Source organism: Scyliorhinus torazame, chromosome 1 (genome assembly GCF_047496885.1).
Source record: "Scyliorhinus torazame isolate Kashiwa2021f chromosome 1, sScyTor2.1, whole genome shotgun sequence".
In the NCBI taxonomy this organism is placed as follows: domain Eukaryota; kingdom Metazoa; phylum Chordata; class Chondrichthyes; order Carcharhiniformes; family Scyliorhinidae; genus Scyliorhinus; species Scyliorhinus torazame.
The window spans coordinates 245,667,279-245,692,672 of record NC_092707.1 but is presented as its reverse complement, the minus strand read 5'-3'; the positions used below and the strand labels follow the sequence as shown (position 1 = coordinate 245,692,672).

Sequence of the window (25,394 nt, the reverse complement as noted above, 5' to 3'; positions counted from 1 at the left end):
GCCATGTGGAAATATGTTGTGGCTATAACAGAGACCTGGCTCAAAAAAGGGCAGGACTGGCTGTTAAATATTCCTGGTTACAAGGTGTTCAGCAAAGATGGAAAAGGAATAAAAAGGAGAGGGCTAAAGAGGATGTCACTAAGGGATCAAGAACAGAATCTATTTGGCTAGAACTCTGGAATAAAAAAAGTTTAATTATATTGCTCAGTGCAATCTACGGGTCACCAAGTGGGAAGGATATCGAGGAACAAATTTGCAAAGAAATGACAGAGGTGCAAAAATTCTACAGTATTTATAATGGGGAACTTTAACAATCCAAATCTAGACTGAGATAGCGGAGAGGAGCAAGAGTTCCTAGATTGTGTTCACAAAACTTTCTTCAATATGTTTCCAGTCCAGCAAAGCATGAGGTACTGCAGGAGCTGGTTTCCGAAAATGAGGTGGGCCAGGTAGATCAAGTGTCAGTTGGACAACATTTAGGGGGCAGTGATCATTGTAGCATATATTTTAGGCTGACTATGGAAAAGGACAAAGAACAGTCCAGTCCAGAGTAAGAAAAATTAACTGGGGGGGAGGGGGGGAAGCCAACTTCACTGTGATGAGAACAGATCTGGGCCGAAAAAAGTGGAGTCAAAGGTTGGCAGGAACAACGGTAGCTGACCAATGGGCTACTGCCAAAGAAGTGATGATTTGGGTACAGTCAAAGTATATTTCCTTAAAATGGGAAGGTAGAGCAAACTAATCCAGAGCTCCCTGGATGACTAGGGAGATTAGAAATTAAGACAAAGAAGAAAAAGTGTGCAAACGGCAGTTGCGAAATAGAAAATTCAGTTGAAAACTAAGCTAAATACAGAAAGCTCAGATAACATAGAACATACAGTGCAGAAGGAGGCCATCCGGCCCATCGAGTGCACCGACCCACTTAAGCCCTCACTTCCACCCTACCCTGTAACCCAATAACCTCTCCTAACCTTTTTGGTCACTAAGGGCAATTTATCATGGCCAATCCATCTAACCTGCACGTCTTTGGACTGTGGGAGGAAACCGGAGCACCCAGAGGAAACCCACGCAGATACGGGGAGAACGTGCAGACTCCGCACAGACAGTGACCCAGCGGGGAATCGAACCTGGGACCCTGGCGCTGTGAAGCCACAGTGCTATCCACTTGTGCTACCATGCTGCCCAAAGGGGTGAAGAAGCAAATAAGAGAAACACAGAAGGAGTATGAAAGAAGCTGGCAGGTAGCATAAAAAGGAATCCCAAAGCCTCCATAGGCACATAAATAATAAAAGGGTGATAAATGGAGAAGTAGGGCCTATTGGGGACCAAAAAGAGGGTTGGCACATGAAGGTGGAGGGTATAGCTGAGGTACTAAATTAATATTTTGCATCTGTCTTTACCAAGGAAGAAGATGTTACCCAAACCATGATAAAAGATGAGGTCTGGATTTTCCGTTATCAGGACTTTGTCCCATGTCGGTGTCAGAACTGTGGACTTTCACACCAGAGAAACTGGCGTGAAAGGGCCACGTATTCCTAGCCCTGCAGGGGCTTAGCAGGGACCTGGCATAGATCTAGCAGCTTTTGCTGCAGATACGGCCCCCCGCACATCCTGGTCGGAGGTCGCGCATGTGCACAGCGGCAGCCTCCAGCAACCCGCGCCTTGCTCCACGGCAGACTCGAACCGCGGAGCTGGACCCTGAAAATAACCCCCCACCCCATCTCCCCAATCGACTGCGCACCCGACCCTCAATGCCCGCACAAACATTTCCCGGCCGCGTATAAGACTGAGTCCGCAGCCGCCACGCTAGATTCCCGACCGGCTGGACCCTTCGATCCACGCCGTCGGGACTTCAGCCGGTCGGGGGCGGAGAATGGTGGAGCAGGCGCTGGTCCCGATTCCGAGTGGGGAAATGGATACTCCACCCCCACCGCTGGCCGCATTTCGGCGTCAGGGTGCAGAGAATCCAGCCCAAACTAATTCAGATACTAGATGGGTTTAAAATGGAAGAGGCGTTGGATAGATTATTTATACTTAAAACCAATAAATCTCCAGGACTGGATGAAATGCATCCAAGGATACTGAGGGAAGTGAGAATGGAAATTGCAGAGGCACTGGCCATAATATTTCAGTTTTCCTTAGACGCTGGAATGGTCCCAGAGGACTGGAGAATTGCAAATGTTACACCTTTATTAAACAAAAGGGTGTACAGATAATTCCAGCAACTACAGATCAGTCAGTTTAATTTTGTTGGTGGGGAAATTTCTAGAAGCAATAATTCGGGACAAAATTAATAGTCACATGGACAAATGTGGGTTAATTGAGGAGATTTTTGAGGAGGTAAATGCTTGATGAGGGCAATGCTGTTGATGTGCTGTACATGGACTTTCAAATGTGTTTAAGACAGTACCACACAACAGACTTGTGAGCAAAACTATAGCTCATGGAAGAAAAGGAACAATGGCGATATGGAATTGGCTTAATGGCAGGAAACAGAGGACCTTGTTTGATGGACATTTTTGGGGGGCTGGAAGAAGTCTTTCAGTGGAGTTCACCAGGGACCCTTGCTTTTCCTAATAAATATTCATGATCTAGATCTTGGTGTAGAGTGCACAACTTCAAAGTTTGTGGATAATACAAAACTTGGAAGAATTGTGAACTGTGAGGAGGATAGTGTAGAACTTGAAAGGGACATAAACAAGTTGATGAAATGGGCAGACAAGTGACAGATAAAATTGATTCCAGAAAAAGAGGTGTGAGATGATTCATTTTGGTAAGAAGACCACGGAGAGACAATATAAAACAAAAGGTACATCTCTAAAGAGGGTGGAGGAGCAAAGGGACCTAGTTACATCAGTACAAAAATCATTGAAGATGGCAGGACAGCATGAGAGAGCAGTTAATAAAGCATACAGTGTGCTGTGCTTTTTTAATAGGGGCACAGAGTACAAGAGCAGGAAGTTATGTTGGATTTGTACAAGTCACTAGTTCGGCCTCAGCTGGAGTATTTCATAGAGTTCTGGTTGTCGCACTTTAGGAACGATCTGAAGACATTAGAGAGGTGCAGAAAAGATTTACGAGAATGATTCCAGGGATGAGGAACTTCAGGTGTGAATGTTGAAAGGAGATTTGATTGAGACATTCAAAATTCTGAGGGCTCTGCTGGCACAGATGGGGAGAAACTGTTCCCACTTGTGAAAGAATTGAGAACAAGAGGACAGAGACTTAAAGTAATTAGTCAAAGAACCAAAAGTGATAGGAGGAATATTCAGGGTTTGGAATGCACTGCCTGAGAGTGGTAGAGGCAGATTCAGTTGAAGCATTCAAAAGGGAATAATAGGCTGTTATCTGACAATGAAGAATGTGCAGGGTTACAGAGAGGGCTGGAGGAATGGCAGTCGGGGAGTTGCCCATTCGGAGACCCAGTGCAGACTTACTGGACCAAGTGGCCTACTGTGTCCTAACAATTCTGTGATTCTTTAACATATTCGTGCTGGCTGACTCTTTTTAACCCAAATACAAATGAGAATTAATTTTATCTGTGACAGTGGTCTCTAGTAGTGTTTCTACTGCCATTAGATTTATTAGCCCATAGTTACCAGGTTTATTGCTCTCTAATTTTTGGAACAGGTGTGTAACGTTTAAAATCTCTTTGACCTCTGGTAACATCCCCATACCCAAGGAGGTTCGAAAGATTGTGGCCAGAGCTTCTGCTATCTCTGTCCAAGGTTTGTTCAGCAACATCGGATGCATTCTATTTAGACCGGGTAATGTTAATTTATAAAGCGGAGTGGGATGAGCTAAGTTAATCTTACAGAGGGCCAGCAAGGCATGACAGGCTAAATTGTCTCCTCAGTCCTGTAACTGTTATATGATTCTCTGATAATTTTCTTATATCTCTTGCCCTGGAAGATTGTGTTTTTTTCCCAATAAAGGCTTCTATCTTCAGATAATATACAGTTTGAGCCTGCTATTACCAATCAACCGTGAAAAAAATTGTTCGAATCATTTCTTTGACCCTGCATGGTATATGGAGGATTTGAAGCTTGCCTCGCTTTTTCTCTTTCTAACTCCCAATGTGAGACATGTACCAATGGATTAGATAAGATAAATGAAGTGTTATGAAGGGGCGAATTTTGTTGGCCCTCGGGAGATGGGATCAGGCAGGGAAAAAGCTGGTAAAATTGTGGGCCACTGGTTTGGATTGGTTCCCTGATGCTTTCCCGCTGTTGGGATATTTTGCTGATAGCAGAAGTAGCTTCTGACAGGCTCTCTGACTCAAGAAGGTGGGAAGCAAATTTAAAATGCTGGTTGCAGGCTGTCTCCCAATGGTAGCCTGGCATTGTGTATTTTCATTCAAAAGAGCCCCCCCCACCCAAACACGTTTTCCCGGATTTGTGCCTGACGTTAGTTTCCCATCTCTGAAGGAAACATTCTGCTTGATGCAAAAGTTAATATGTTAATGTGATCAGCTTTAATGGATTTAATTGCTTTAATTATTAATTACTTTAATTATTTTGGGTTGTATTTATAGCATGACATAAATGCAAAACCTTTAAACAGAGGCACCAAAATTGTGGATGTTGCATTTTATAAGTTAGATTTACAAAATAAACTTTTTAAAAAAGTTACTGTGGTGTTGAAACAACTGTGAAGTAAGCCAAAGAGGGGAAAAATCAGCTAAGGGGTCCACTCCTAATTATATCGTGTGTGTCCTTTTGGATAAGCTGAATTTTATCTCTGACATCTTCCATGCTCAAATAGGATAGCTTTGGTGTTTCTAAACTATAGCCACAGGCTATATGTGGCCACGAAATGTCTGTCCCTTGACTTCCTGCAGGCAGCTCTTAATTGCACTAGATTTCTTACGATGCTTGTGCGCACTTGATTTGATTGGCTTGGCAGATTGGAAAGATCTATTCTTGGTGCTGTTCTCTTTTTGATGGGTTTAGGCAAATGTTTTATGACACTGTGAAATGTTGCATGAGAATGACTATGATTGCCTCAATATATAAACCAGAGAAGTTGAAACAGTTAGAGATGTGTATAGAGACTGCTGCAGTGGACCAAAAGCAAAGTGGCAACAGCACTGAATTGTGCAACGATGCAAACCATTCACTGAAGAAGAATTTGTTGGGTTATAATCAACTACTTATCCCGAAGGCATGATAAAAATTTGAATCTGTCGGTCTGTGTCTGAATACCATTAAGAAGTGAATCTTAAGATACAGCAACTGAGCTCCATGAGCAACTCGAATACAAGCCAGACTTTACTCTGCCTGTCCCCCGCCGTGAATGAAAATATCCATACCAGTAACCTTTGTCAGTTTATTTGTGTGGAAGCAACAGTAGATCTGAAGTCTTTTCATTCCACTGGAGCTGTATAAGATATTTGAGAGCAAAATTCAATGAAATTAGCAATAAGTGATCCCTGAAAAAGATTTTGACGGGGGAGGGTTAAAGAGCATTGCTTCTGAAATGGCAGGCAGTGACGGTTGAAGATTTCATCTTGTGTCGTGAAGTGTTATCTCCAAAGATGCTGTCAAATGGAAATTAATTCATGTGCAGTGCTATTTGGAATGCTGGAATAAGTACCTTAGAATGTTGTCATTTTTTCTGAAGAAATAGAGAAAGCATTGTCGGAAAACAAAATATGACTTTGGAAAAAATCCCCAATATATTGAACCAAAATGATTTATTACCTTAGGTTCTGTTGTTTGAATTTTGTAGTTTTTGTTGTTTATAAGTGAGCCACTTAAACCTGGATTGCATATTTAGTTTACAAATATTTTGTTTACAAAAGGACTTTGAGGCACCACTCGAACAATGTGAACTCAATAAAGAATAGATTTCTGTAAGTGAAAGATTGTCATATAGGCTGTTGCTTACAGAATCTGCTTGTTAGATTGTTGAAATGTTTGTGTTTCTATTTATAACTTGAAGTGTCTCAAAGGGACACTGTTCCACTATAGAATTATATCAATCTCAATCCTTCCAAAATTATACATCGACTGACTTTTACTGTTAACAATACCCAATGAATTCTGCCTGTGATGCTGTAAAAGTGGTATGTCCAGTGTATATTTCACATCGTACAGCACACAAAATTTATTTAGCCACAAAAACATTATAGGGGAACTGACCAGGAATGCAAAATACCAGCTACCTTTAGCCTTGTAATTGGCTGTTTGACTTTCCCAAAAGCAAAATCAGGGTTCTGAAGCCTTGTTGGAATGGCACATGGCACTTGCGATACTTTGAGTAAACTCACCTAATGTTTACTTCACATCCAATACACATTCCAGGCTGTTCCAGTAGAACTACAACACTGGCATCCACCTGGCAATGTGGAAAATTGCCCAAGTATGTCCTGTACACAAGAAATCCAACCCAGCCAAGTACTGACTGCCTCATCAGTCTACTCTCCATCATCAGCAAAGTTATGGAAGGATCACCAACAGCGCGATCAGATGGCCCTTACTCAACAATAACCTGCCCTTGACATCAAGGCAGCATTTGATTGAGTATGGCATCAAGGAGCCCTAGAAAAACAGGAGCCAATGGAAATCAGGGGTAAATTCTCCGCTGGTTCGAGTCATACCTGGCACAAAGGAAGATGGCTGTGATGGTTGGAGGTCAATCATCTCAGCTCCAGGACATCACTGCAGGAGTTCTGCAGGGGAATATCCTCAGCCCAACCATCTGAGCTGCTTCAATGACTTTCCATTCTTTGTGAGGGCAAAAGTGGGGATATTCACAGCTAACTGCACAGTGCTGAACAGATACTGAGGACTCCTCAGATGCAGAAATGTAACAAGACCTGGACAATATCCAGGCTTGGGTTGGTGGCAAGTACATTTGCGTACAAGTGCCAGGCAACGACCATCTCCAATAAGAGAGGATCTAACAATCGCCCCTTGACATTCAATGGCATTATCGTAGCTGAATCTCCCAGTATCAATATCTTGGGCTTACCATTGATTAGAAACTGAACTGGACTAGCCATATAAATACTGTGGCTACCAGAGTAGGTCAAAGGCTAGGAATCCGTGGTGAATAGCTCCCCTCCTAACCTCCCCAAACCTGCCCACCATCTCCAAGACACAAGTCAGGAGCATAATGAAATTCTCTTCACTTGCCTGGATGAGTGCAGCTGCAACAACACTCAGGAAGCTCAACACCGTCCAAGATAAAGCAGCCCACTTGATTGCTCCCCCTTCCACAAACATTCAATCTCTCCACCACCACCGACAAACAGTGACGCTGTGTGTACTGATGTGTTGGGTAGTCTGGGTCACAAACAGGTCACCAACACTGGAAGTGGTGTAACTCTTATTTTATTATAAGGTTAACTATATTAAAATACTTGAACTATGGGTAAATGCAATACCAGCTTTAACTGTTAACCCTTGCCTCGTCCTAACCAGGTGATGCACTCAGCACATGGTGAATGTCTGTGATGCAGGCTGTGAGCTGTGCTCCGAGCTGGCTGATACTAGAAAGAGCGGGAACTCTCCCGTCCCCTGTCTTTATAGTGCGTGTGCTCTCACTGGTGATTGGCTGCGCTGTTGTGTATGCTGATTGGTCCCACTGCATGTCCATCAGTGTGTGTGTGTGTCTGCACCATGATATACTGGTGTATATTATGACATGTACGATCTACAAGATGCATTGCAGGGACGCACCAAGGTTCCTTAGACAGCACCCTCCAAACCCATGACCACTACCATCTAGAACAGTGTTTTTCAAGCTTTTTTCCCGGGACCCACGCTGGCCACCCTTCGCAACACATGCCACGTTCGCTTACCTTTAATGTGAAACGGGGGAGCCTGCTTGGTCCTCACGATCTCACTCCAGTCAGGATCACAGGAGGAGCGGGCAATACGCATATCAGTTGCAGATTTCAGCCAGTTCCTTTCAGCCAACTTCATCTTTGTGAAAACGGTAAATCCAACCTCGCACATGTAGGCTGTCGTCAAGGGAAATAACAACAAAATGCTTGTTTGGCTCAGCACTGGATACTCCAATGCTACTCCAGAATTCTGACAGCCTCATGGGCTTTTGCTGCGATTTTAATGTGGTCTCACAGTTCAAGTACAGCAGCATAGTCTTTTCATTTGGAGTCAGTTCCAAGTTAATAACTGACTCTGGGGTCGCAACCACAAAAGGAATTTTTCACCCATCACTTCTCTTTTAAAATCGGAAATTTCTCCTCTCATTTGTCAGTCCCTGCCTGCATATAACGCACATTAGTTTTGCAACCTTGTATGCATTGGCATAGTTGACAAAGCTATATCTCAAGAAATCATCTTTATACTGCTTTATTTGCAAGTTAGGCTTTTTCTTTTTAGGCTGTTAACCAGAGGCTCTGGAGCTCTCTACAGAACTAACACTAGCATTGCTCTGTCCTCGACTCTGGCAGCTGTCTCCAGGTTCAGTTGTGAGATCCTATCCAGTAGGTACACTGCCTGTTTGTGTCTCTGACCGTTTTCTACTTGTAAGGAAAAGACTCATTTTCACAGTCCTCTTGCTTTGCTTGCCAGCAGCTAGAAAATGGAAGAAGCTCTCCTCCGTGATTTAGTGCCAAAAGCACATACATAGAGCCTGACGTTTAGTGCACATGTAGGGCGCATGACCTGCTCACTGCTGCGACTTCTGGCCAGAAGACTGCACACAGCCTCATTTAAAAGGTGGCAGCAGCCGCCATTCTCAGTAAAAATGCCGGTAGCAGCCATTGAGCGGTTCTCTGTGATTGGGACCATGGTGCGAATGCCGCGACCGATCGCTCCGCCACCTTCTGACACATGCTCGCGATCTACCCTCGCTGGTCATGGCCCACACTTTGAAAAACCTTGAGTGAGAAGGGTAGGAGCAGCAGATACCTGGGAACACCACCAGTAATCTGGAAAACCAAACGCCAGAAGGAACTGTAGGTGTATATTCTCACTCGCCTGAAATCTGACCTAATTCCTCTTTCCATGGCTGATACTGAAACTGGTAGAAATTATAAGCATACTACTCAGTTAATAACCTGACAAAGGAAGACATTGTTTTTAAAAAATAAATTTAAAGTACCCAATTCATTTTCTTTGCAATTTGAGGGGCAATTTAGCGTGGCCAAATCCACCTATCCTGCACACCTTTGGGTTGTGGGGGCAAAACCCACGCAAACACGGGTAGAATGTGCAAACTCCACACGGACAGTGGCCCAGAGCCAGGATCGAACCTGGTACCTCGGCGCCGTGAGGCAGCAATGCTAACCACTGCGCCACCATACTGCCCGAGGATGACATCGTTTGATGGAACAAGTTAGATTCACGTTGGGTGTCATACCTGGCACAAAAGGAAGATGATTGTGGTTGTTGAAGGACAATTATCTCAGTTCCAGGACATCACAGCAGGAGTTCTTATGGTCCAACCATCTTCAGCTGCTTCATCCCCCTCCAAGTCATTCACTATACAGTTTGGGAAATATATTGCTGTTCCTTCACTGTTACCGGGTCAAAATTCTGAAATTCCCTCCCTGACAGCACTGTGGGTGTTGCTACAACTCATGGACTGCAGTGGTTCAAGACGGCAGCTCACCACCAATTTCCGAAAGGCAAATAGAGATGGGCAATAAATGCTGACCTAGCCAGTGACGCCCACATCCTGTAAATTAATTTTAAAAAATACACCCCTATACTTGCAGCAGAGGTACTACATTGTGCTTGTGGACTATGCTGTTCCCATCTACACAAAACAGGGGCATCTCTAGTTTCTCATGAGCAGCTGTACATCATGCTGCAGTTTCGCATTTGCAACAATTTTTAAAAATGGGAAAGAAGCTAGTTTACAGTATTTAATGCTAACCAGTGAAGCCCACATTCCCTGAAGCTGAAGGTGATAAACATCACAAGTTACAAAGTGTCTGATCAAGCAATTAAACATTCAATGGCTTGCATTTTGTTTTTTTAATGATTGGCATTTATTTCCTTAAAGGAATTCTGTTCCAACTTGACAGTAAAAAACACATTGTGAATTTCATGGTATAAAAGCATCTGTTATTAAACACGAACACAATGAGATTAGGTGTCCCTGGCTAGATTGGCATTTATTGTCCATCCTCAGTCGTCCTTGAGGAGGTTGTGATAAGCTGCCTTCTTGAACTGCTGCAGTCAATATGATATAGGTACACCCACAGTGCTGTTAGGGAGTTCCAGTATTTGACCCAGCGATGGTGAAGGAACGGCGATAGATTTCTCAAGTCGGGATAGTGGGTGACTTGGAGGGGAACCTCCAGGTGAAGATGTTTCCATGTGCCTCCTGCTCTTGTCCTTTTAGATGGTAGCGGTCATGGGTTTGGAAGGCGCTGTGCTGTCTAAAGAGGCTTGGCGAGTTCCTACAGTGAAAGTGCAACATCTAGATGGTACACGCCATGCGTTGATGATGGAGGAAGTGAATGTTTGTGGATGGGGTGCTAATCAAGCAGGTTACTTTGTCCTGGATGGTGTTGAGCTTCTTAAGTGTTATTGGAGCTGCACTCATTCAGGAAAGTGGAGAGTATTCCATCACACTTCTGACTTGTGCCTTGTAAATCGTGGACAGGCTTTGCGAAGGCAGGTCCTTGCAGTCACAGTATTTATATGGCTGGTTCAGTTTAGTTTCTGGACAGTTGTAATCCCCAGCATGTTGGTCATATCATTGAATGTCATGGGGTGATGGTTAGATTTCCTCTTGTTGGAGATTGTCATTGCATGGTATTTATGTGGCGCGAATGTTACTTGCCACTTGTCAGCCCGAGCCTGGAGATTGTCCATATCTTTCTGTATTTGGACATGGGCGACTTCAGTATCTGAGGAGTCACGAATGGAGCTGAACATTGTGCAGTCATCAATTAATATCTGTGCTTTATGATGAAAGAAAGGACATTGACAAAGCAGAAGATGGTTGGGACATAGAAACTCCTGCTGTGATGTCTGTACTGAGATGAATGTCCTTCAACAACTACAATCATCTTCCTCTTGTGCCAGGTATCACTCCCAATGCGAATCAAACCAGTTCCATCAAACAATGAGGTCATCCTTAGTCAGGTTATCAGTAGTATGCTTATAATTTCTACCAGTTTCAATATCAGCCGTGGAAAGAGGAATTGGGACAGATTTCAGGCAAGTGAGACTAAATATACAACTGCAGCTCCTTCTGGTGTTTGGTTTTCCAGATTACTGGCTTAGAGAAAACAGAGCAGCATAATTTAGTTTTTTGTGCAAAGGTGTGGATAAATAATACTTCACAAAATCCATAGTTGGTTATCACAATGCTTGTATAGCAATGACTTTTACTGATCACTGCATTTGTATCACCAAGTTATTTTACTCACTCTGTTGAAATTCATTATTACATGCTGTGATCAGACTTTGCAGCTTGCAGCATACACTGTTCACTGGAACACATGAGAAAGCTGTCGCTGCTCTAACTTGTACTGTGTAAGCGAAGTACAGAATTGCAGCCAGTAAATGTGAAATGTTTATGGATATGTGAATAGCTGTTGCATTTTTCACTTAATCTGAGGAATTTATGTAATGTGTTGTATTTGAAGTCTGTGAATCATACTTTGAACAATCAAATGAGAGCAGAATGAATGTTGCTGTCCATTTTATTTTTACAGATGTTCACAGTAAAGATTTTAGTAAATCATTCTTAAAGCTGCATGTCCAAGAGCTTTTATTTTCCTTGCTCTGCTTGGCAGCAGGATTAGAAGGTTGTGTTCTACTGATTGAGGGACAGTGTAGCAGTGCAGCTGATAAATCCATTGCCAAGTGTTAAACTGAGTCATATAGACATGGCAGGTCTTGGATTTGATGTCTAACTATTGTGTTAGCTTATTTCAACTGGTGTGAAGGTAGGGTTATTATTGCCCAGTTGGCTGCATTACCCTTTGGTGAGGCAGTATGAAAAGATCAACTAGGAAATTTTGCTCCTCATCAGTATCCTCATTGACTGTTCCTGAAAATTTCATGTATGTGGATATAATCAGGCTTGGCTGTGATAAAGTTGTAAGTTAAATAGGCTGCCTGCACTTGACATCACAACTTTCCATAGAGATTGATTAAAAAAGAAAGGAATCTGCATGATACCTGAGGAATGGGACAGGTGGACAAGATGTCAATTCCTTTTTAAAACTTTTACTGTAACAAAAAGAACCTAAATTCCACTTAGAATAAGCATGAATTAATAGGCAGCTGACACATCAAACTAAAGAAAGGTGCATTTTGCAGGAACTAACCAGCACAATTGAAATATGCCGTACAAGATGCTTTCACTCCCCACCACGCTTCTGGCAGATAGGTAGCATTGAAGGAACATCCTTAGTCACTCCCACCCCCAGCAGAGGTTCACCTCTCCCTACCATGCCATGTTGAAACTTCCAGTGCCTTTCGACAGTTGTTTCACTCTTTTTTTAATATAAACATTTTTTGATTTATCAAATATATATATAAAGCCAAAAATATACTCATAATATAAATTTCATGAACCACCAAATACTAATCTACCCACCACTAACCCCCCATCTCCCCAACCCTCTAATGTGTCCAGGTCCTTAAAGAAAGAAATTAATGGCCCGCCATCTCTGGTAGAACCTCCCCACTGAGCCTCTGATGGCATACTTGACTTTCTCCAGATGAAAGACCGATATCAAATCTTCCATCCAGGCAGATACCTTGGGTGTTCCGAGAGATCTCCAGTTGAGTAATAGTCGCTTCCTGGCCGTTAAGGAAGTGAAGGCAAGAACATCTGCCCTCACTCCCGAGTAAAAGACAGGGACTCCGAAACATCAAATAGTGCAGCAAGTGGACAAGGTTCTAAAGTTGCCTCCAAAATATTGGATATTGTGCTGAAAAAGTAGGCCCAGTATCCAGCAAGCTTAGGACAAGACCAAGAGCAGCACGATGGCACAGTGGTTAGCACTGCTGCCTCACAGCGCCGAGGTCCCAGGTTCGATCCCGGCTTTGGGTCACTGTCCGTGTGGAGTTTGCCCATTCTCCCCGTGTTTGCGTGGGTTTCGCCCCCACAACCCAAAGATGTGCAGGCTAGGTGAATTGGGCATGCTAAATTGCCCCTTAATTGGAAAAATTAATTTGCTACTCTAAATTAAAAAAAAAAAAAGCTTAGGACAAGACCAAAACCCATGCATGTGGTTAGCCGGTGTAAGTGAACAGCAGTCACACTTGTTCTCTGTGTCTTGAAAGAATCCACTCAACCGTGTCTTTGTCCAGTGCATTCTATGTAGCACTTTGAACTGAACCAAGCTCAGTCTGGCACAGAATAAAGTGGAGTTCACCCTATAGAGAGGGGGCTTCTCTCCAAACCTCCTCAGTAAGCACAGAGCCTAGTTCCTCCACCCATTTCTCATACACTGTATCCAAAGGGCAGAATCTGAAAATAGAATGAGGCGGTGCAGATTTGGAATTGACCCTTCATCTGGGAATGAATCTCCAAAGTGTACCAGACCCCCCCTTCCCCAGGGCCTGAACGATGGGTCCAAACCGAAAGGCACAAAGAGGTGGTTCACACATATCGGGGCAAGTCAGGACAGTGAGAGAAGATTGAAGTCCTGCCGAAACTGCTTTCAAATCCTGAGGGATGAAATCACCACAGGGTTCGAGGAAAGACCCCGTGAGGAGAGGAGAAGGGCAACAGTGCAATAATTATGGTGTGGAGGGAAGAGGCTGTGGCACAAGACCATGCCTCTAATCGACTCCAGTTCACTTAGAGTCACTTTGGGTCACTTAGCCATTGTAGGATTTTCTTTCTGTATGTTGGCAGTCCAGTAGATTCGGGAGGGCTGAGCCTCCTGTTCCTCTGTCTCTCTGAAGCAGAACGCTGCACACTCTGGGACTCTTAACTGCCCAGACAAACGTTGATATTAATTTGTTGACTGTAATGAAAAATGCTTTAGGTAAAAAAAATGGGGAGACATTGACATAAGAATAAAAACTTTGGTAACACATTCACCATGACAGTTCGGATCTTGCCCGCAAGTGTCAGGGGGACTCCCTCTCTGCAAGTCCGGTTTGACTTTACCGATGAGGCTTGAAAAGTTCAGTTTGTGGAGTAAGGTCCAGTTATGGGCCACGCAGATCCCCAGATATCAGAAATTAAAGGGCGAGTGGCAAAATGGCAGCGAACCAAGCTTTTTTTTAAGAAAATATTTTATTGAAGCATTTGTAATTTCCACAATTTAACATATTGACATTTCTAAAACAACCGCTTGGGGCGACGCACAAAATACCCCCTAAAATAACAACAAACAATAAACCATATATTGTTCTCCTATCCCCAATTACCCGTTTACTAAATTCCCTGTCCTTATTTAATATTACCATGCCTCCTATTTTCCTCCCCACCCCTCCTACTTTTTCCCTTTCCCCCCCTTACTGCGGACGTTCAGTTTTTGTTAAAGAAATCGATGAATGGCTGCCAACTCCGGGCGAATCCCTCTTTGATCCTCTTAGAGCGAACTTGATTTTCTCCAGACTGAGAAACTCTACCATATTGCTGACCCACACTACTGATTTCGGGGACTCCGAGTCCCTCCATCTCAGCAAGATCCGTCTCCGGGCCACCAGGGAGGAGAAGGCCAGGATATCGGCCTCCCCCCCCCCCCCCCCTTTGCCCCCGGATCTTCCGACACCCCAAATATTGCTAATTCTGGACTCGGTGTTACCCTACTTTCCAGGACTTCTGACATAACATCTGCAAATCCCTGCGGCAGCAAACCAAGCTGAGCCCCTGTGACTGTCGTGTTCACTGAGAAACACTCACTTTTATGATATTTAAATTTATAGCCTGAGAATGTGCCGAATCTCATGAGTATCTTCATGATGCTTTTTATATTGAGGAGATTGGATCTGTAAGATATAAAAGTAAGTCATCGGTCTATAGTGAGATCCGGGCTCCTCTCCCTCCCGGTATATTTCCCTCCATCTCTTTGATGACCTCGACTCTATTGCCAGAGGTTCAGTGGCCATTGCGAAGAGCAATGGAGAAAGGGGGCAGCCCTGTCTAGTGCCCCTGTCTAGCGGAAAGTATTCTGAGGAGGTGATATTTGTGTGGATGCTGGCTTTCGGGGAAATTTAAAAAAAAAAATCTTTTTATTCTCCTCATTTTCCACATTTTCATCAAATAAACAACAAAAGGAAACACCAACAAAAAACAAATACAATAACAATCCCCCCAAACAAAACCAGCAACCCCCTCAATATACAGACCAAAACATCCACTCGTGCGTTCCAGGTAAAAAGAAATACCAGTCAATCAGTAACAGGGCAATGAAAAACAACAATAACCCCAGCCAACCCCGCCCCCCCCCCCCCAAACATTCGATGGCAACCAATTCTCGAAGATGTATAATAAATAGTCACCATGAATTGTAGAATCCTTCACCTACCTCGGCTCCATTTTCACCTTCTCGAGAGCCAGAAATTCAAGTTGATCCCCCTGTCAAGTTGAGGCACAGAGCGGAGAAGCTGACCTCCACCCCAACAGGACCCACCTCTGGGCAATCAGCGAGAAGAAGGCTAAAACATCTGTCCCCACACCCGCCTGCCGCCCGAGCTAGTCCGACACCCCAAAAATGGCTTCTAGGGGCCCTGGTTCCAGGTTCACGTGTACTACCCCCGAGATGACACTGAAAACCTCCCTCCAATACTGCTCCAGCTTCAGGCAGGACCTACACATATGAACATTGTTTGCGGGCTCTTCCCACAATGTTCGCATATGTCCTCCACTCCCTCAAAGAGTCAGCTCATCCTCGCCCTCGTGAGGTGCGCCCTATACACGACCGTCAGCTATATCAGCCCCAACCTCAACCTCGCACGCGAGTTGAGGCGTTCACCCTCTGGAGAACCTCACACCATAGAGCTTCTTCCTGAACCTCCTCCAACTCTTTCTCCCAGTTGGCTTTCATCCTGTCCATGGACACTCCATTCACCCCCCCAAATCCTCCCGTAGATCGCCGACACCAACCTCATCTCCAACCCGCCTGCCGTCAATACCTCTTCCAACAGCGAGGGGACTGGTGCAAAATGTCCCCCCAGGAACAGGTCTTTTAATACCCTAACACCCCCTCTCCTCCCATCTCCGAAACTTCCCATCAACCCTCCCCGGCTTAAACCTGTGATTCCCCCTGATCAGCATCTCCCCTGACCCAACCCCCAGCTAAAAGTGCTGCCTCAACTGCCTCCAAATCTTAAGTGTCGCCACCACCACCAGACTCCCAGAGTACTTGCCCCACTTCCTTAAAGAATGCCTTCAGCAAAACAAAAACAGCAGACACTAAAATTAAAACCGAAATCACGACAACACATTCATTTTAATCGCCTGCACTCATACACCCAACATGCCAGCGACAGAGGGAGGTTGTCCCACCTTGCCATGTCGACTTTCACCCTCCCTACCAAGCTAGTAAAATTGTACCTACAGAGCGTTCCCCCCCCCCCCCCCCACCCTCCCCAAGGTCCTGTGCCACTTACACCCACCCAATACCTTAGTTTGGTTGCTGCCCTGTGAAAATGGCAGCCCTCCCACTCGCGGCCAAGACACCATAAAATATTCACTCTTTTCCAGCTTCAATTTATATCCTGAAAAAGACCCAAATCTTCACAAAAGTTTCATTATGTTCCCCACCGATGTACTCTGCTCTGATATATAAATAACAATAAATCATCTGCGTACGGAAACACCGTGGGCTGGATTCTCTGTTTTTGGGACTGTCATAAAAACTGTGGACTTTCCTGCCAGAAAAACTGGCGTGAAAGGGACACATATTCCTAGCCCTGCAGGGGGCAAGCAGTGAACCAGTGTGAAACTAGCAGCTTTTGCTGCAGATATGGGCCCCCGCACTTACGGCTCAGAGGTCGTGCATGTGCACGGTGGCGGCCTCCAGCGGCCGCAACATGCTCCATGGCAGACTCAGACCGCGGAGCTGGACCCTAAAACATAGTGCCCAAAATCGGCCGCATGCCCGATTCAGACCGCTCACCCAAAAATTGCCCCTTACCCTCCGATTGGCCCGCCCCCGACCAGGGTGGCCGCGGACTGAGTCCTCAGCCGCCATGCTAGTGTCCCGACCGGCAGGACCATGTCACATTCACGCCGTCGGGACTTTGGCCGGTTGGGGGCGGAGAATGGTGGGGCAGGCCTCCAACAATGGCCGCAGGTAGGGATATGCGGAGAGTACGCCGCTTTTCGGGACCTGGGGAATCAGGGAACCGACGCCAGTCCTGAATACATGCGGGGAAATGGATTCTCTGCCCCGGCACCGGCCGCGATTTCAGCGTCGGCGTGCGGAGAATCTAGCCCCCTATGTTCCATCCATCCATCCCCCCAAAAGCTCTGCTGCTCATCCAAATAGCAGAGGGGACATAGGACACCCCTGCCTGGTCACCCGGAGCAGAGTAAAGTTCTCAGAACTCATGTTCTTTGTGCGGACACTCGCCATCGATTTCTTATATAATATCCGTACCCACTCCGTAAATCTCGGCCCAATCCCGAACCTCTCAAGAACCGTCATCAAAGACCCCCATTCTACTCAATCAACCACCAGCGCAACCACCACCTTCAACTCCTTTCCCGCAGCCAGCGTCATGATTACATTTAATAACCTAATATTTGAAAATAGCTGCCTTCCTTTCACGAACCCCATCTGGTCCTCCTCTATCATCTTCAGGAGATACCCAGTTGCTGTGCTGCCTGTTCAGTTGTAGGCTGCAGTGCTGCCTGTTCAGTTGTAGGCTGCAGTGCTGCCTGTTCAGTTGTAGGCTGCAGTGCTGCCTGTTCAGTTGTAGGCTGCAGTGCTGCCTGTTCAGTTGTAGGCTGCAGTGCTGCCTGTTCAGTTGTAGGCTGCAGTGCTGCCTGTTCAGTTGTCGGCTGCAGTGCTGCCTGTTCAGTTGTAGGCTGCAGTGCTGCCTGTTCAGTTGTAGGCTGCAGTGCTGCCTGTTCAGTTGTAGGCTGCAGTGCTGTCTGTCAGTTGTAGGCTGCAGTGCTGCCTGTTCAGTTGTAGGCTGCAGTGCTGCCTGTTCAGTTGTAGGCTGCAGTGCTGTCTGTCAGTTGTAGGCTGCAGTGCTGTCTGTCAGTTGTAGGCTGCAGTGCTGCCTGTTCAGTTGTAGGCTGCAGTGCTGCCTGTTCAGTTGTAGGCTGCAGTGAAGTCCGTTCGGTTGAAACAAAAACATCAACTTTGACTAAAATATTTTGCTGACTTTTATGCATGCATGTCTATATCCAAACCTTCTTATGTTTCATTAGTGTTTTGGTTTGCAGCAACTAAAATATACATCCTCAACTCAAATATTAAATCAACTCAAATTACTTCCTCAATTCAAATATTTCAGTGGCCTCCTGGTTTGTGCCTCATTTTTCACCTTCATAACATAAACTTTGAACTCATGTAAAACTCCACTGCCTCTGAATCACACCTGGCCTTTGTCACTCTGGCGCCTCCATCCAGCCCTATAACCCACCCGAGATCTCTGCACACTATGATTCTGGCTTCTTGAATGTCCCGTACTTTCTTCATCCCACTATCGGTGACTGTACCTTTAGCTGCCCCAGCCCTAATCTCTGGAATTCCCTCCTCAAACCCCTCCACTTCTCCATCTCCTTTTAAGACACTTCTTAAAACGTGTTTCTTGGTATTTGGTCACCTGTGCTAGAGTTTCCTCTTTGCTCAGTGCAACATTTTGCCTGATTATGATCGCACGAAGCACGTTGGATGTTATTATGGTAAAAGTGCTTTAAAAAAAAAAATAATCTTTATTGTCACAAGTAGGCTTACATTAACACTGCAATGAAGTTACTGTGAAAATCCCCTAGTCGCCACATTCCTGCGCCTGTTCGGGTACACAGAGGGAGAATTCAGAATATCCAAATTACTTAACAGCACGTCTTTTGGGACTTGTGGGAGGAAAGTGGAGGAAACCCATGCAAACACAAGGAGAACGTTCAGACTCCGTACAGACAGTGACCCAAGCTGGGGATCGAACCTGGGACCCTGGTGCTGTGAAGCAACAGTGCTAACCAATGTGCTACCGTGCCGTCATTTAACTTGAAATTGTTGTGAATCCTTCTTGAAAGCAATGAACTGAGACCTCTGGAATGTTGTGGAATCAGTGCAGACTCCATTAATGGCAATATCTTTGCAAAGCTGTTGAGCATTTGATACTTTGGAAAATGGATGCAAGTATAATGGAATACCTCTGAGTAGAGTTGTCGGCCTTTGGGTTTGCCAGAAGCCTGTGGTGTTAATAGTTACTTCAACAGTTAAAGTTACTTCAAACATTGCTGGCTCATTCTCTATTTTCAACAGATGTGAGCATTAGACAACACTGCAGCTTCTGTGGACTAGCAAGGAGACATTTTAATGCCTATGCTTCTCAAATTGGAGGGTTGTCAGGTTGCTTCAGATTTTCTCCATGTTAAAATAATGAAATGGGGATGTTGCCATTCCCTCTAGAGTTTTTGAATTTTTAAATTTCCTTTCTCAGAGTTACAAAGCCAATGCACAGAGTGGACAGGGCAAACCCTTAATTCATCTCCTTGCTTCCTCCAAAAACAAATCAAGTTCAAATTAAATCCAATTCATGGCCCCCACAAGAGAGATGTATACTAGATCCAAGCTGATGAGAACAGGCATTACAGCTGATATCAGGCTTGATCCTACACTTGATCTTAGTCAAAAGGTCGCCATTCCCTACAGATTTTATTTTTTGCAAAAAATATACTTTATTTGTGAAAAAAATATCTGAAACAACATTACAAACATTTCAAAGTGGCCATCACACAAAAGTGCAATAATATTCAGGTTTCCTACATGCATCATGTTGTACTCTTGAGGTGCTTCAATACAGTCAAAGAAACGTTACAGACATTTCATAATTGTCATTACAAATGGTGCAAAGGTATTTAAGTTGTCCACATTGATCATGTTGCACTCTGAGGTGCTTCAATACAATTGTGTTGCATGTAATATTCATTGTATACATTCAGTGTGAGTCATACAGCCCAAGGGGATTCTATACAATCTCCCTCCCAGTCGTGCACTATAGCTGAAAGCTCTTAGACAGCGACTGTCCAACATTGTGCCTGCGCAGCGGCTTCCCCGGGCTTTAGTGCATCCCTCAGCACGTAGTTACGCTTTGGAATGTGCAGTCTGCAACGCTCGGTTGAGGGCCATCTCTTTGCACTGGAATATAGGAATTAGGAGCAGAAGTAGGCAATTCAGCCCTTCAAATCTGCTCCGCCATTCAATCAGATCATGGCTGATCTCTTCCTGGTCTCAAATGCATCTGCCCAACTGTTCCCCGTATCCCTTTAACCTGTTTTTTACACCAGGAATATATCTATCTACTTCTTGAAACCATTTAATGACTCCGATTCCACCGCACTATGGGGCAGCGAATTCCACAAATTCACCACTCTCTGCAAGAAGTAGTTCCTCCTCATCTCCGTTCTAAAGCTACCGCCTCTCAACCAATATCTGTGACCTCCGTGTCATAATATACATCAGTACATTATGGTGCAATCACATACACACACTGATGGACATGCAGTAGTACCAACCAGCATACATAACACCGTAGCCAATCACCAGTGAGAGCACAAGCACTATAAAGACAGGGGACAGGAGAGTTCCTGCTCATTCTAGCAGCAGCCAGCTCAGAGCTCACAGCCTGCATCACAGACATTCACCATTTGCTGAGTGCCTCATCATAGCTAGTGATAGGAAAGGGTCCACAGTTAAGCTGGTATTGCTTATACCCACGTTTACAGTATGTTAGCATTGTTGAACAGTTAATAAAATAGCGTTACACCACTTCCAGCATTGTTGGCTTGTTTGTGAACCAGAACACCCAACACGACACTCTGGTTCTAGATTTCCCCACAAGGGTGAACATTTGGTCTACGTTTACTTATCAATCGCTTTTAGTATTTTATGTACCTCGATCAAATCCCCTCTCATCCTTCTAAACCCCAATATAAAAGGTTTCTCGCAGACTAAAGAGCTTCTTTCACTGAGTTGATGATCCTCTAGCAACAGCTGATGTTTGTCTCGGTGTGTGCCCCTGGGAACAGCCTGTGGAGCACAAGAGTCGTGTGTCATGGAGCTGCTGATCTCAGGCTTGATCTTAGCCAAAAGGCAGAGAAACGAATGGTGACTGGCTGCTGTTGCAGGTTTCAAATGCTGAATGTTAATAGCTGACTGATGACGTGAGTTTGGATTTATACAGAAAGATATGTGGGTGCTGGAAAGAGTCCGGGAAGTCGGCAAATTGCAGGAGTAATGGAATTTGGCGGCACAAAATGAAATGGCAGGGAGAGACTTGAGTGTAAGGTTTACCGGGGATTGGTTGGGAAAAATAATGATAGCTGTGGGGTGGGGGGGGGGGGGGGGGTGCGCATGTGTGTTGGAGAAGGAATAATTGTCCTGTTATAACTGAAGGAAGGAAACTAGTAGAGGCTGGATATTTACTGGGAGTAGAGGAGTGTGTATAGACTGCAAGTTAAGTAAACTATATGGAATGCAGGATGGGTAAAAAACTAGTAGAGCACTAACTGCTGAGAAAGTGGTGAATCAGTTCTAACTTTGATTTGTAAATCGGGGGGAGTGCGAATGCAGTCCCCCACTCCCATACGTTTTGCAGTCAAGTATCGCACATTTGGGGACACGGTCCCGACAGATTGGCAACCTTTTATCACTGACATGTAACAGGGTTACATTCTTCCATGCTAACATTTTTACATGCCAACATTTCACATTCCATTAAGCCTGTCTACCATCACTAAACCTTTTCTGTCCAATCATCGCCAGTCAGAATGCTTTTGAGTTGAGGCAAGTTTATACAAATATAATTTTAAGCAAATTTCAAGTTGGAGAATGACTTGTACTGACACTGTTCTTGTTGGCCATTTATGCGGGTGCTGCCGATTGTTGCTTAACCATTCATGACACAGAAGGATTTTGGGCTGAGAGCAATGAATTTCAAAATTTTTTGAAAACTTTAACATTTAAGTATACATTACTTAATTTTGAGTCTGATACAAAAAAGGCATTCATTGAGAATTATGTTTTCAAGCATGATTGTTAATTATTTTATCATCTTCAGAGGTTTCCTTCTGAACATTTAATTTGAAAGTCTTGAATGCTAATGCTGTAACTGAACCATGTATGAAAACTTTAAAAGACTCTTGCAAAATAATTTTGCACTAATGCAAAAAGTTCATGAAGAGCAGCAAGTTTAAAACCTTGTAAATATAAAGGTGAAACAGAGGCTTATAATGACTGCAATTAACTTGAAAGCCACAAAATCAATGCTTTGGAGTATTAAATCATTTAAAGACAAAATTACTGATACCAGAAATTAATTCAAGTGCTGCAACAGCCAGTTCAGTCGGCATTTGTGCAGGGAACAGACACATTCATCTTTCTTGTGCGTATCCTGCATCAGATTTTTTTTGTTCTGAGTGATGATGTGCAGGTTAGGTGGATTGGCCATGCTAAATTGCCCCCTAGTGTCCAAAAGGTTAGGTGGGGTTACTGGGTTACGGGAATAGGGTGGAGGCATGGGCTTAATTAGGGTGCTCTTTCCAAGGACCGGTGCAGACCCGATGGGCCAAATGGCCTCCTTCTGCACTATAAATTCTATGATTATGAAAGCAGTGGGCATCCAGGGCTTTGTCAATGAGATTATAGAGTGCAAAATCAAGGAAGTTATGTTAAAACATGTGTAAAACACTGGTTTGGTCTCAACTGGAGTTCTCAGTGCCACACTTTGGGAAGGATGTGAAGGTATTGGATGGAAAGTGCTGAAAAGATTCAAAAGATTAGTCCCAGGGATGAGAAACATCAGTTCCGTGGATAGATTGGAACAATTGGTTGTTCTCTTTGAAGGAAAGACGGTTAAGAGGAGGTTTGATTGAGGTGTTCAAAAAGGTGAGGCGTGGACAGAATAGATGGGGAGAAAGTGTTCCCATAGGTGCAGGGTTTGAAGACCTGAGGATGAAAATTTAAGGTAATTGATCAAAGACCTGATGGCAACACGAGGAAAAATATTTTCATGCAACCGTGGTTAGGACCTGGTTGTACCGCCTGAAAGTGTGGTGAAGGCAGGTTCAATCGGGGCAGTTGAGTGGGATTGAATTATTAGCTGAAAAAGACAATAGAATAATGTGCAGAGCTACGGGGAAAAGGCTGGGGAGTAGCTCCAAGGGAGTTGCTCCTTCAGAGAACAGAATAGCCTCCTGTGCTGTAAACATTCTATGATTCTATATTCTGTCTGGAATGCATTTTACCGTACGCTGACCTGATTCAGACTCAGTGACATTGAACTTCAAAATTGATTTGTATATCTGTTATTTAACTCTAATGTTTCCTTCTCAGGTGAAGACTTTGCCATTGTACAGCAGGAGATTGTTATGATGAAAGACTGCAAACACTCGAACATCGTTGCATATTTTGGCAGTTACCTCAGGTATGTGCAGTGCCATATATATTTTACTTGTTTCACACTATGCTTTGTGTACTGGCTGTCTAGGTTTTACTGTATTGTGCTTTTGTTTGTACCTGCATTTACTGAAGTTTTTAATGAGTGAATATATGCTTACCTTTGACTAGCTAGTTGTATACATTAGATCCTGTAAACATTTTTGTTGCCACAATGCTGTTTCCTTTAAGAACTTCAGTTTCAACTTTGTTTTCATGTTCAATAACACCTTGTCTTCATATACAATATTGGGCTGATAAATGCCCTCAGGCACCTCTTGAATGAACTGAATAGGAGAAATTGACACAGCAATGAAAAGAAAGGTTGGTAGAGGATTTTAAAATACGCGATAGGCATTCTGGGAAGATTACAGAGATTAGGGCTGGTGCCCCTATTGAAGGGATGATGTTGGGAGAAGGTTGACCAGAAGGTTGCCATCAAAGGTGCAAAGTATTTTGGAAAGGATGTGACTTTGAAGGAAATTGTTGATGTAGGATGGGTTGAGGTTAGTCCATTTTGTAGACAAGAGAATTTGAAACTTGCAGACTGAGGTAGAGGGAGGATGCATCACAAGATATGGACAACTAAGTTTTGGGAAAGTTGGAGTTTACAAAGAATACATGGGAGTAGCAGCATCTGGATATGACACATGCATCTGCAAAAGTGTCAGAAGTGACTGTCCACCTCGACCCAAATTGCAGTGTTGCAGAGTTATAAACAGACAAATGGCTTTCGGGAGTCAGGTGGTGAGTTATGCACTGCAGCATTCCTAGCCTCTGACCTGCTCTTGTAGCCACAGTATTTAAATGGTTAGTCCAGTTCAGTTTCTGGTCAATGATAACTCCTCGGATGTTGATAGTCGGGGATTCCGTGATGATAATGTCAAGGGGCGATGGTTTGATTCTCTTTTATTGGAGATTGTCATTGCTTGGCATTTTTCTGGCGCAAATGTTACTTGTCAGCTCAATCCTCGATATTGTCCAGGTTTTGCTGCATTTTTACCGTTACTGCTTCAGTAGCTGAGGAGTCGTGAATGGTGCTGAACATTGTGCAATCGTCAGTGAAAATCCAAACATCTGACCTTATCTTGGAATTGTAAGAAGACTTACAACACTAGGTTAAAGTTCAACAGGTTTGTTTCAAATCACTAGCTTTCGGAGCACTGCTCCTTCCTCAGGTGAATGAGGAAGGAGGAAGGAGCAGTGCTCCGAAAGCTCGTGATTTGAAACAAACCTATTGAACTTTAACCTGGTGTTGTAAGACTTCTTACTGTGCTTATCCCAGTCCAACGCCGGCATCTCCACATCTTATCTTGGAAGGAAGGTCATTGATAAATTAGCTGAAGGTGGTTGGGCAGAAGACACTATTCTGCTCTTACCTATCAGAGAACTTCCAACAATTGCTTCTGCAGTGCTGCCTCACAGCACCAGGGACCCGGGTTCAATTCTGGCCTTGAGTCATTGTCTGTGTGAGTTTGTACATTCTCCGGTTTCCTCCCACAATCCAAAGATGTGAAGGTAAGGTGAATTGGCCATCCTAAATTTCCCCTTAGTGTCCAGAGATGTGCAGGTTGGGTTATGGGGATAGAGCGAAGTGCTCGGGATAGTGTCCATGGGTAGAGTGCTCTTTTGAAGGATTGGTGCAGACTCGATGGGTTGAATGGCCTCCATCTGCACTGTAGGGATTCTTTGAAGTAATGGTACAATTTGGGGTTTAAAACTTAAGTCGGTATCCTGTTGAACCCTGAAGATTGTGAATGGGCCCATTTAGCGTGAGCCATTAGATAAGAATAGGAACAGAGTTGTGGTCAGGGAGAATGGCTTTATAATTGGGATAATGGCAGAGCAGTTGGCCGTACTGATTTTGAACTGGATG

The 25,394-nt window shown here is 44.2% G+C and overlaps 1 protein-coding gene across 8 annotated transcripts in view; it reads left to right on the top strand.

Moving 5' to 3' along the window:
• Positions 1-25,394, top strand: part of LOC140420140 (mitogen-activated protein kinase kinase kinase kinase 3-like) — a 438,778-nt gene that overhangs the window by 174,468 nt on the left and 238,916 nt on the right. For all 8 annotated transcript variants that reach the window (XM_072504215.1, XM_072504206.1, XM_072504185.1 and 5 more), the window contains exon 3: positions 23,417-23,507. In XM_072504215.1, coding sequence (XP_072360316.1) covers positions 23,417-23,507 — 91 coding nt within the window. The remainder of the gene's footprint in view (positions 1-23,416; positions 23,508-25,394) is intronic.